The sequence below is a fragment of the Plectrocnemia conspersa genome, unplaced genomic scaffold (genome assembly GCF_051122295.1).
Source record: "Plectrocnemia conspersa isolate PC_06_02 unplaced genomic scaffold, ASM5112229v1 ptg000006l, whole genome shotgun sequence".
In the NCBI taxonomy this organism is placed as follows: Eukaryota; Metazoa; Arthropoda; class Insecta; order Trichoptera; family Polycentropodidae; genus Plectrocnemia; species Plectrocnemia conspersa.
The window spans coordinates 17537523-17550344 of NW_028277170.1; the positions used below are offsets into that span (position 1 = coordinate 17537523).

A 12822-nucleotide genomic window follows, 5' to 3' on the forward strand; every position below is an offset into this window, starting at 1 on the left:
ATACACTGTTGACTATCAACTTTTAGGTTGTTGTATCATATAGAATATTGTTTTAATATCATATATTAATAATATTAAATTATTATTTGAATAGTTTTTATCACATTTTATTTTATTTATTTTCGTTATACCAAAATATCGATATCCAACAGCCCATACGGATTAACAGAAATAATATACAATACGAAAACGATAAATAATATTCTATTTAATATAACTATCGCCAAATTTTTTTAACTTTGGGGTACACAAACGTCTCTTAACTTTTACCAAACTTACAAAATTTTAATTGACAAAGAGAAACGTCCGAAATTATCTACTAAACTACCACAGCCCGTCGTGATCTCATTATAATATTATACTTCGATTACTCCGCAGTCGTATTTAATTGAGACGAAAATCAAACAACTAACGTTCAAATAAAATAGACAATAGTAAAGTGTTGTAATACACTTATACTACATACCCTATAACTTAGTGACAACTGGGCAGTGTGAATGTTTGTGCACTTACACTAAATATTTGGTGTAAATTAATTAAAAAATCACAAGAATTAGAATCAAGCGATTTCATTAAACACGCTTACAAGTCGATCTAGTGTATTACAACATAATATATGTATAATACATTGTCGAAGAGCACAAACATCACAATTGTGTTTATTTTTTATTCGGAGATGGAGCGTGAGACAGTATTATTTTATTTTTCTCATACAAATCAGTGCGTAAGTATATTAATAGGTCGTGAAAAGAGATTAATAAAAATTCGAAAACAATTTCGTATCTTATATACATAGTGTAAGAGGAAATATAGTCCCCGTCGAATTAAATTGAAAGTAGGCACTAATATATATATAAGCTAAGCGTTATTTCTCTTAAATTAATTAGTATAAAAAAAATTAGGTCCCGAATTCAGAATATCGGGACAATTAGAAAATGAAAACGCAGGGATCTATCCCGGTATATTTGTTAAACGTTAATTTTAAGGGCAATATATCACAGATTACAAATTTATAAAATTGGTTTTGTCACTGTTAATTTTTTTTAAATATAATTTAAAAAAAGTTCCTATTACGTTGTTTTTTTTTTGTGTACCCCAAAGTTAGGAAGCAACGATCATGCTCGTTTAAAATAAATTCATGTATTCATGTGTGTATGTATAGATGTCAATGTATTGTAGATGGCATGTCAGCATGTATAACATACTCGTACATCCTAATAGACTCGTAAGCGATTGATTATTGTTATATATTAAGTCATGATAGAAAAGAGTTTCGCCATTATCTTATATACATACACTATATTCACCCCATTTCTATTCGACTTACAATCAGTTTAATACTCGATTACTTACGAATCTCAACATGATATTACATGCAGTTACATATTCATATATTATATGACACATATGTGTATTTTTTGCTCAATATATCGAATGCTGTATATAAAGATTCATATATAGAACTTAGATACTCATATGTATATATTAGTCGGCGTTTCTTAAGACGGAATTGAACCTGAACAATTACTGTTCATATATTATTAGCTCAAATGTTACATATGTCACATTGGAGTTGATAAGTTTTTGAGTGCAATTCTTTCCTTTAAAGCGTCGCGTATAATATAATATGTGAATATGTGTGTGTGATTGATTAACTACGGCAAAAAATGTTAGCTAGCAGGCGATTTTCGGGAGGGTTTTGGGTATTGGGTTATTCATTTTCTGTCAGGTAGCACGTGAGCATTAGAAGCGGCGGGGCCGAGGGGACGGCGACGCCGGCGCCTCTACTTGTCTTCTTCCAGGAGCACCAGGTCGTCAGCCACCACGTCCGAAACATGAAGATATATAATCCAGTACATCAGGTTGAAGCACACGAAGCACACCGGAAACACGATGCGCGAATACTTGTCGATATCTGATGGCGTTATTCCGAGCAACTTGTTGATGTCCTGAAATATGCATTAGGTAGCGGTTAAACATCTGATTGAACGTCGCTGCCGTCGTGATACGAGAGAGGTCATTACGCCCTTACGTTTAACGCATCTCTTATATCTCAACGAGCAAAATTGTATGATTCAAGCGTTTTCCAAAATAATTCACTTGACAAAACCACGGTAATTCATTCAACACCTAGATCCACGAAGAACGCTAATGAAATAGTACATATTTCTATATGAGTGGCATATGAAAGATAATCAAAATTAATGTAATATAACTATTAACTATCATTAAAAAATTATAAAGCCAAGTTTCGTACAAAGCATACTTAAAGAAAACCTCAATTCAAATTACAAATCAATATTGGATATTACAGCAAAACACACTACAAAGTGGTACGAAATGACTGCCAAGTCTACGACTTTAAATATGAAATGGCATGGGTCATGAAAAAACTGGAATATGGTAAAAATAAAAATTTGGTTTGGTAGGTATGATGTTTTAAATGTTTTCATGTAATTTTTAATATAAAATATATGTAAACAGAATTTTATACCTTCTTTGGTAGTTGAAAAATTCCGTCCGGCAGAGGCAGCAAGAATTAGATAAATTTATGTACATGAAAATGTGTAAAGGTATTTGAATTGTCAAATATTTAAGTCTACCTAATATATATTTTAATTGATAAAAACACTATAAAACATTTTTTACCTCTTTACTTTTCTCTCTAGAAATTTTTTAGAACTAAAATGCGATTTTTTACGTTTTTGAATAGCCGCCATTTTGGAACAAGATGGCGGATCATACTGTATAATAAACTTTAGCAAGATATCAAAGTTATTGTGGCCATGTATGATAAAATATACTTTATTTTTATTTTGATTCAATGTTTAATAATCAAATAACTTTTTTTAGTTCTATGCATATGTTTGTACATACTACATTTTTATGAAATAAATTAAAAATGTAGTAAAATATCGCAATATCCCAAATATATGATAGAACAATATCTAATTTAAATTTTTATTTTGTTTCAATTTATTTTTGTGAACAATTTTTATCCAGTAGTATTAAAAGATTAGCCTTTAAGTTAGTTGTTAAGACCATGTTGTAGCTACGATGGCTAAGTCCGAGAAGGGAGATAAACGGTCAAAAAGCGGCACAGTTATTTATCGACAACTTAATTATTAAAACAACAAAGATGAGGATATATATAGGACGTGGTGGCGAAGTCACTCGCTCAACACCTCAACATCTCCAAGCTGCTAAGCCTGGACCTGAGAATAAAGGTGCTGAGCCTGCAGCAGAAGAATTCAAACATGGCGGTCAGGATTGGCACTTTTTCAAGACCTTCAAGACGCTCAAGCCACCAATCGAGGTCGTCCGAGGAAAGTCCGAGGCCGACTGGAACCTGTACACGTACAACTTGCTCGAGGACCCGCACACCATCTTTTCCTAGTTTGGCCGCATCGTTAACTCCCGCGTTTTCTTTGAGTAACAATACTTCAATACTTGGCCTTGCACACCACACAGGTACGGTTTTATGGAATAACCGAAAAAATCACCTCATCAGCCCTGGACAAGCTTTGTCGAAATACTCGAAGACGGATGCGTGTCAACAGTGGCCAAGCTGTAGGATTAATGCTGTAGTATTAGAAGATTAGTATTTAAATTATTTGCTAAGACCAACTTGTAAGTATGACGGTTAAAGCCAAGAATTAATGGTCAACAAGCGCGTGGTCATAATCGGCATTATATTTTCCGACCGCTTAATTTTTATTTAAACGATGTTTTAGAATTTAGATGATACCATAAAGATGAGGGTGGTGATGTTTGGGTCGCGTTAAAGCGACGCGGTGGCGAGTTCGCGATAAAGCAAGTGGACTCGCTCCAGGCGCCTCCGCCGAACATCTCAAGATCTCCAAGCTGCTAAGCCTGGACCTAAGAATGGCCATGGAAGTGCTGAGTTTGCAGCAGAAGAACCCAAATATGGCGGTCAGGATCAGCAGTGTACTTTCTAAGACCTTCGACGGCAGCTCGTGCAGAACATGACTCGTAAATCTGAGGTCGACTGAAATCTGTACACGTACAACCTGCTCGAGGACCTGCAAACCTGCACAACTCGCGCGTTTCGGTCGCTCTCTTTGTGCATCATTAGTCGAGCACGTCACACAGCTGCATCAAATGTGTGGTTCTGAAGAAGGACTGAAAAAGACAGCCTTAGAACAGCCTTGTTGAAACACTCGATGACGGATACGTGCTAGAATGACTGAGCTGTAGGATTAATTATGTATTATTAAAAAAATAGCTTCTAAGTTCATTGTTAAGACTAAGCTGTATGTATTATTGTCAAGGCCAAGAAAGAAGGTTACATATTAAATGAACAAGCGCGTGGTCAGAACCGGCACTATACTTTTTCGACCGCCTGTTTAAACGATGTTTTTGACTTCAATTTCTCTGCCCTCGGAAGATGAAATGGCCAATACTACATAGTTTTTTAGTGGAGCTATTCTTTTATTTTAAGATCGGGCTTAATAACAAACTTTGCTGATTTTTTGTAAGATCAATATTTTAGAAATCCATATAGTGGTCACAAAATCTGTTTTATCCCATATCAAATATTTTTTAAATTCTCTCTAAACATTATTTTTGTAAGATGTAAGATCTATGCCACTCATATTTTATAAAATGCAATAATATTTGCGCTTTAATTCTAATTTAATATGTATTATAGTCGCAGTAATATTCGTGTCTTAACGTTGGATTTCAGTAAAATCATGTCGATTAGGAATCAAATTAATTGTATTATATTTTATGATTTAGTTAATCATACCAAAAATTATGCACAAATAACTTATTTTTTTTAAATCCTATTAAAAATAGTTACCTAATGAGAACTCAGTTTAAATTTAAGAATAACATTTTTTGGTATTTAGTGATTATATTGGAAAACACTTGAGTTCTTTATTAATTAATTACTGTATCTGGCCTGTTAGTGAGTTGACTTTCAAATAAAAAAAAATAAAAATATGATTAATAGTTGTTATTTGATGTTATTCAGTAAATGCCCAATTCTGTTATATTACTTGAAGTCAAAAATTTAATTTATCGCTAATGGGCAATACAGTTTAAGGATGGGAAATATCGAATGAATATTTTGTATAAATACATTAATGGGTTGTAGATATACCTGAATTTTGTCACACATGTACATAAAATACTTACCATTTAAGCGTTTTAAATATAATAAAATCGATAAACAAGTCGCATCGATTAATTGTAAAAAACGCATTATTTCACATAGAAATAAAAAAAAAATCGCACATTGCAAATATGTTATTAATCGCAGCGGCCAGTATAAAATGAGTATAGATAAGAAATGTACACATATCGCAAAGCAATTCGCAGTTCGCAAATAAACGTTTGACCGAACCTTAAACTGAACTGCCCATTTTTGCGATATCTGAATGATGTTTTAAATTATGGAATTAAACATTCGATTAAGTGTTTATTATTAAAAGGCCACTTGTATTTGTTAATATTGAATTCGTTAGTATATTATTATGGTTTTCGATGATACCTTGCCGGGATGGATGAGGTGAGCTGGCGGAGCTGGTGGTGCCTCGTCTTCGGCGCCTCTGCCTCCATTGATCGTGTTCTCCAGGGTGCCCCCTTTTGAATGCGCCTTCGGATCATGAACTTTGAATCGCACCTCCTGGAACAAGCGTTCCACTAACAAGTATCTGCATTTTTATGTACAACGAATTTTGCTTGCGTATGAAATGCCTTATTTTTGTAAATGAATTAAAACGCAACCATTTCAATTCAAACGATACATAACCTTTTTCAATTGAACTAAGATCTAACGTCTGTTAATTAAAATATACCTTGTTAACTTACTTTTATTAAATGTACAGTTCAAATTACCATTCGATGCACGTCCAACTTGTTGTCTCTTTGAATCGATTTAGTATTCAATTAGAAGTTTCTCAAAGTGAGTTGTTAACGAGTTTCTTGATCGGCTGCGCTTTCGAGTACAATAAATTTAAGCAAACGATTCCAAGTTTACAGATACGAAATATAATATTCACAAATTATTTTACAAATATAAAATCGAGACATTTATGATTACAATCTTAATATACTATATTAAAATATAACATGAATCGATGATCTTAAGTGCAGATGTAAAAATTCCTAATAATGTAATTTTACTCCTCACTACTACCATACTTATGCCATACATTTAAAAAATTTGTAAAATTCAATTAAACAAAGAGAAAAAAATGTAAATGTAAAAATATTCATTTATAGCTGTGTTAAAAAATTGGGATAATAATATATTTAAGCATTTGGTCGCCTTAAATCTTTTTATAACAAGAATATAACTGCGCAAAAAACATTTAACTGCAAAGGGATTAGTAGTGAAAATCGCGTTTACTGCTATAAGAAAGCGCAGCAATTGTTTTTTGATTTGTTTAAAGATAAATAAAGTAAACCCAAGTTAAGCTCCTGTTGATGCCGAATGATATTTATGGATAAACGTCGAGAGGTTAAACTCGTAAAATTGTGACCAAAAACAAGAGATTTAAAACATCAGTTTTGTGTTTTTGTAACGTCAAATAATTTACACTTAAGACCATCAAAATATGTATTTAACTTAACTTACTTAATATATGATATAATAGATAATATCTATGGGGTTTCACTTGGCAAAAGTGATAGTTTTAGATTAAAACCATTAGAATTTTTTTTACATAGATCTCAAAATTTTTAACTCTATTACCTAATTACAACAATACCCTTTTAATATATTAATGTTAAATTTATATAAATATACTAAAAAACATTGCTTTAATATTTGTATAAATTCATAGAAAACATATTTTATTTTTCAATGTATTTATAATAATATTAGATTTCGTATTTTCCACTTAATAATTATTTGAAGGTATCTGCCAAAGACAAACAAGATAGAAGGTATAAGGCATTAAATATTCAAGATACCTCGTATTAGATAGGTAATAAAGTTCTTAAACTTATGTGATAGTAATTGAACAATACTTTAAGAGCAACACAAGATGTTCTGCTACTACGACATTTTTATTTGATACTTACAGATGCGCGACCCGGAGGTCCCTGTCTGCTCATGGTGCCTCCTTTGGCACAATGGTCACCAGGCGGTGGCCCCTCCGCCTGCATCTTCTTCTCAGCAGCTATCTTCTGTATAGCTAAAAACCGTTGCTTCCTCATCTGAATTCTCTTGGCCATATAGCCGACGGTAGCGTATTCTGAAACGAACATTAAAAATGTTCTGACGATAAAGCACCCCGAAACTTTCACCCCTAACTTAAAACATCTCACAGACCTACGATCAGAAGGACTTGTATGTATTTTCAATATTCAAGGTTTCGGTCAAAACAGATTACATTAAAAAACACATATGATACATACTATAGAATCGCAAAGCCAAAATATCGGACATTCGAGTGAATGCGAAACACATTGGATCTAGGCATATCATGAGACCCTTGTTGCATTTTCACGTATGGTTTTTGTTTTGAATTGTATATAAATCAATAAAGTGCAAATTGGGATTTCGTCTATGCTTAGATCGAATCGCACTTCGACATTGATCGACCGTTTTAGATTCATCCTTCTGCATCACAGGTCCATGAGTAGCCTTAGACCGACATTAAAGACCTACAACTAGACCATGTTCGCGCATTTTTATGTATGGAATCATTATCTCAAAGTGAAACTCAAAACCCATGATAAAACAATATACGTTAAAAATACCCATAAACTAACAGAAAAATATTATTAATTTGATTAAAAATATTTATTTAGTAAAAAATATATTTTTGCATATAAAAATTAAATACCCTAATTAAATAGTGATGTTAGCAAGAAAAAGATCAAAAATTCGAAAGGAAAGGTGATATTTGAATGCTTAAACACGTTTTTTATTATCTTAAATTTTCAATACTGGTATTTCGGTGTTTTTTAAAGTTAATATCGAAATAATAGTATTAAATTATCAAATTATGAAAAAATACATTTACATTTTTAATTAATCACTTCCTGGTAAGTAAAATTAATGTTGAAGTCGGAAGAATAGTTTTTAAGCATTTTTATTTATTTTTAATATGTTTGTATGTATTTTTATATTTTTCGAAAGGCAAATTAAGAAATGTTTTAAAGACAACTATTATTAGTTGTCAAATTAAATGCCACATTGCGTTTAAAATTTTTAATTATTTAACTTGAAATTGTATCATCCGTTCTTATGATATCGTATAAAGGTGTTACAGATTAAAAAAGTAATATTTGAGTGTTTTAACCCGTTTATAATTATCACGGGTAGTTTTGTCGATACCGAAGCAAATTTTTATTCACATTTTAAAGTAATGGTAAAAGAACGAAGTAATGAGAATATTATAATATACTTTATATATTAAGTTAATCACGATATTATTTAATTATACATTTTTTCTGATGAGTTATAATTTACGTTGATGTATGAGGAATAGTTATTTGGCATTTTTATTTATTATTAATATGTCTGTATGTTATTTTTATACTTTTTAAAAGATACAGAATAAAAAAAATATTAATGAAATTTAACATTGTATCCTCCGTTCTGATAATATCATATAAAGGCGTTTATTATTATCACGATTAGATCATTCACTATTTTTTAAAGTTAATAGCGAAATATTAATATTATATTTTAAAGATGATAAAAGTACAAAATATAAGAAGCATATAATATACTTAATTAAATAAGCATTTTTATTTAATTATTATTCTTTTTAAATGGCAAATTACATTGAGTTTGTCATTAATTTTTAACCACATCTTTACTATCAATAAGCTAAATAAGGATCACTAATCCTTTTAAGGTTTCGCGCAAATGAAATTTTATGTTAGTGATGCTGTTAAATGATATTTTACGATTAGAAATTTTACTAATTTAATTTGTAAAAAGCGTTCCAGTTTAAAAATAGAAAAATTAACTCTACATAATAGGTTAAAGTAATAATACCGAAACACAGGTGTTTTTATTGAATCAATAACTGTATTTCAGTATTGAATTTGTTCGAATACCGGTATACCGGTGACAATACGGCTTTGATAACGTTACCTAGCAAACTAGCGAAGACCATGACGAAACAGGTGCCCAGGTAGACGTCGATGGATTTGACGTAGGATATCTTCGGCAAGGCAGCGTTCGTGGATGACATGAGGGTGGTCATGGTGAGCACGGTAGTCACTCCGAGCGCCACTCTAGCTGGTGTAGCGTTCCTATTCAGCCAGAACGACACCCAAGATATGATGACGATCAGTCCAGACGGAATGTAGATCTGGATCAGGTAGTATCCCATGGATCGCACGAACTGGATCTCGCACGCCAATCTCGAATAGTTTCCTGAACACGCGATCAAACGATATATAACAATAAGTCGACAGATTACAAAATAATAAAGAAAAAATGTGCTTGTTTAATCTGAAAGAGAAACGATTCGGCACTGGAAATGCGATCATTCTCTAACATTTTAATCGAGCACCGGTGTTACTATTTTACTTTTAATTAATGACACTATCTCTCATCTGCATGTTACCTGTTCATTCATGTAAGAAAAAGTCATTTGCATCGCTTAAAACTTAATACTTGTTTATAGCATGTATATTTAATAGATAAATTGGTATAGACTTATGTGTGATTAATTTTTAAGCGATGATACAAAATATACATTTATATGCATGAATGCGAAATAGCATACATATACTTATATATTATACATTTATAGGCGTACACAAACACACATTCACACATAAACGAATAAGTGCAGTGAATGAATATTAATTAATAACACATACGTGACAATTTATATATTGATTTTGAAATAGAACTGAGCACTCTTATATGTATTGTATACATAAAATAAATAAATAATATAAATTGCACTTTTTAAATAATGTACACAACATCGAATCGTCAATAGACAAGTGTAAATATATTAATTTGATTTTATTTGTAAATTTATTGTTCGTTATGTAAATTGCAATGTGCTTTCAAAGCACAACAAATTGAAAAGCTCTGTGTGGATAGTGCTGTGCATTAGTTCTGGCGTTAAAGCTCCCATCCGAAGTAATACATACTTTTAAATATATGTATGCATATATACATACATATGTGTCCCTAAATAAAAAAATATATTGTTATTAAACCCTATATTTCAATTGTAGTAGAGAACGTAGAACGTCGACGCTAATAAATCATGTAAGCTTCTAGTTTATATAAAAAAATGCGATGATTATCATTCTTCATTTTTATTACAATAATGTTTAATGGGCAATCGTATGGTTTGAATAGTATACCTACAAAGATGTGTATTTATGTAGTTATAACCATTGATTTTTTATATATATATTTTTAAAATAAATTTTGACCGGAAAAAAGAACTACAAGCTCTTTTATTACAGCGTATTTCATTCTTCGTTTGTCGCAAAACTGATAAGAATATATAAATATATAACAAAGCTCATATTTATAAATATAAATGACACACAAACGCACGTACATATATACATATATACTATTTTATTCACATAATATAAAATTATACAAGTTTTGGAAGACTCAAATATTCAGAATAAAATAAAAAAATATTATATATAATTGTCCTTCAAAGCCAACGAAAGTTAAACTAATTTATAAATTAATTTTCAGACGCACATCAATAGCTATGATATATAATATAATAGTAATATGCAAAATAAAACGTATAAAAACAATGAAATTTAAGCAGAGTTATGCTTATTTTGATTATATCTAATATAGAATTAATGTTAATAGACTTAAATAAACGTATGATGTATAGATTTTAAAATGCATTAATTTTTAATACCAAATATTTTAATAAAATAAGTTTTGTCTTCATTTTGCAAAAAAAAAAAGTTTAATGTAAGTTAGTATGTATATAAATGATTTGCACATTATATACATATGTGTCTGTATATTAATAAATAAATAAGCATTAAAATAACCATTGTCTCATAATGGCCACCTAATTTATAAGCTCCTTTTTTAGACACATATCAGTGGCTATTATCTTTTTGGTAATATACAAGATAAAATACATTAAGGACAATATTTTTTTTATTATGAAACACAACGTAAATTTACACTTTTATGTAAACTGCAAAAGCTTCAAAAGCAAATTAATGTACTTGGGTAATATTTTTTTCCGCTATCCTCATAATAATTAAGCTAAGGGTTGAAAAGGCAAGTGTTAATTGACCGTAAAATACGGCACATATTATTCGTAATTTGTTCTAAGTTAGTTATTTAGTATTTTTATAACAAATTAAGTAGATATATAAAATCTGAATATTTTTTTAAATTATTAAAATATGTTTTATTATATTGCTTAGGTGTGATAAAATCATAATTAAGTGTATTCTATTAAAATATTTTTGTATAATTTGCAAAAAAACATTTTACTATATAACATAATTAAAATATTTATAGAGATTGGTCCCTATACTACAGTATTCATTGATAAAATTATTCAATGGCTCTTTTAGAACTTCAGTTATTCCAAAATATGTATGCAAATTTAAGCATCCTATTGTGTATATGGTTAAATGCACGTGCGTTTGGTTGTATTTTAGTGGCTTGTGTCATCAAAACAGTCACTTAGTTCGTTCAATTAATTTAAAAATATATATGCATGATACGCTGTTGTCATTTCATTTTGTGTTTTTAGACAATTTAAAAATGGATCGAATGTAAACAATAATAAAAAAAATTTCAATCGCACTCAAGTAAATGATGGACGCGGCCTCAGTTTTCATATTGGTCAATCTGATGGTTACCTGTTATATGAAAACTGCGGACCTTCTTTAATATTTTTTAAATTTTTAAGTGTTTCGTGACTTACCTGTGGTGAGGCTGATCTCCATGGCTCGCTGTCTGTGGCCGAGCACCTTGAACTGTGGCAGTGACACCTCGTTGGATACACCCACCGAGTTGGGGCCTTCGTTCCATTTATAGCGGATATCCCTCATGGTGTAGCCGACTGTATTTAATAGTTGAAGAAAATGAATAACCCCGGACCCATTTTAGTGGGTTTTGCGTTTAGTATTATCGAGTTTGGGGTCTACACTTACCTTAGCGTGTTCATAACGATTACAAAATATATGTATATATATGTATGATTTTTTCTGTTTTTTCTCTTTTTATTTTTTAAATTTCAAAGAATTATAATGATAATTCAAATCAAAAACAAATATAATACATATAAAATTATAATTATAAAAATAATAATAATAGTAATAAAATTAAAAAAAACGACAAATTATAATAAACCAACGAAAAAGTACATACGTGTTCAAGACGATGTGATAAATATACGAAGATCAAATAAAAATATTAGGTACTTTAATTTTTAAAAGAAAACAGTGTCGAGTTATTGAGTACTGGGAATAGCTTTGTTGAGTACTAATAATAAACAAGCAATAGTCGACAATGTAACCTTACATTTGCATTGTTATTTAAAATACTAATAAATAATGTTTATTAAAATAATTTTAAAATAGGGTTTTTTAATCATAGCATCTTAGATTTTCAACAATTAAATTGATAAGTAGATTAAGCATATTAATCATAGCATCAATTAGTGATATGTTTGGTAATTTTAACTCTTAAAAATCGACATTGTGAGGCAAAAAAACAGCTAAATAACAAATCATATGAGTCGTATCGAAAGCCTATAAGTAAGTTGATCTCAAAAAGTCAGATAGACCATTTAGATTATGTTAAAAATCACACCAGAATGTAGGCAAAATGGCTTATAAAAATCATATTGAGCAAAT

The 12822-nt window shown here is 30.4% G+C and overlaps 1 protein-coding gene across 3 annotated transcripts in view; it reads right to left on the reverse strand.

The window, feature by feature from the left end:
* Positions 1-1078: 1078 nt before the first annotated feature.
* Positions 1079-12822, reverse strand: part of Rdl (Resistant to dieldrin) — a 181114-nt gene continuing 169370 nt past the window's right edge. Inside the window, exons 6-10 of one of the 3 annotated variants that reach the window (XM_088187698.1) lie at positions 11889-12026; positions 9086-9370; positions 7057-7229; positions 5519-5650; positions 1079-1949 (exon numbers count right to left, since the gene is read on the reverse strand). In XM_088187698.1, coding sequence (XP_088043824.1) covers positions 1785-1949; positions 5519-5650; positions 7057-7229; positions 9086-9370; positions 11889-12026 — 893 coding nt within the window. In that variant the 3' untranslated portion in view covers positions 1079-1784. Of the gene's footprint in view, positions 1950-5518; positions 5654-7056; positions 7230-9085; positions 9371-11888; positions 12027-12822 lie in introns of all 3 variants that reach the window. The other 2 variants (XM_088187696.1, XM_088187697.1) reach the window with 2 other exon arrangements.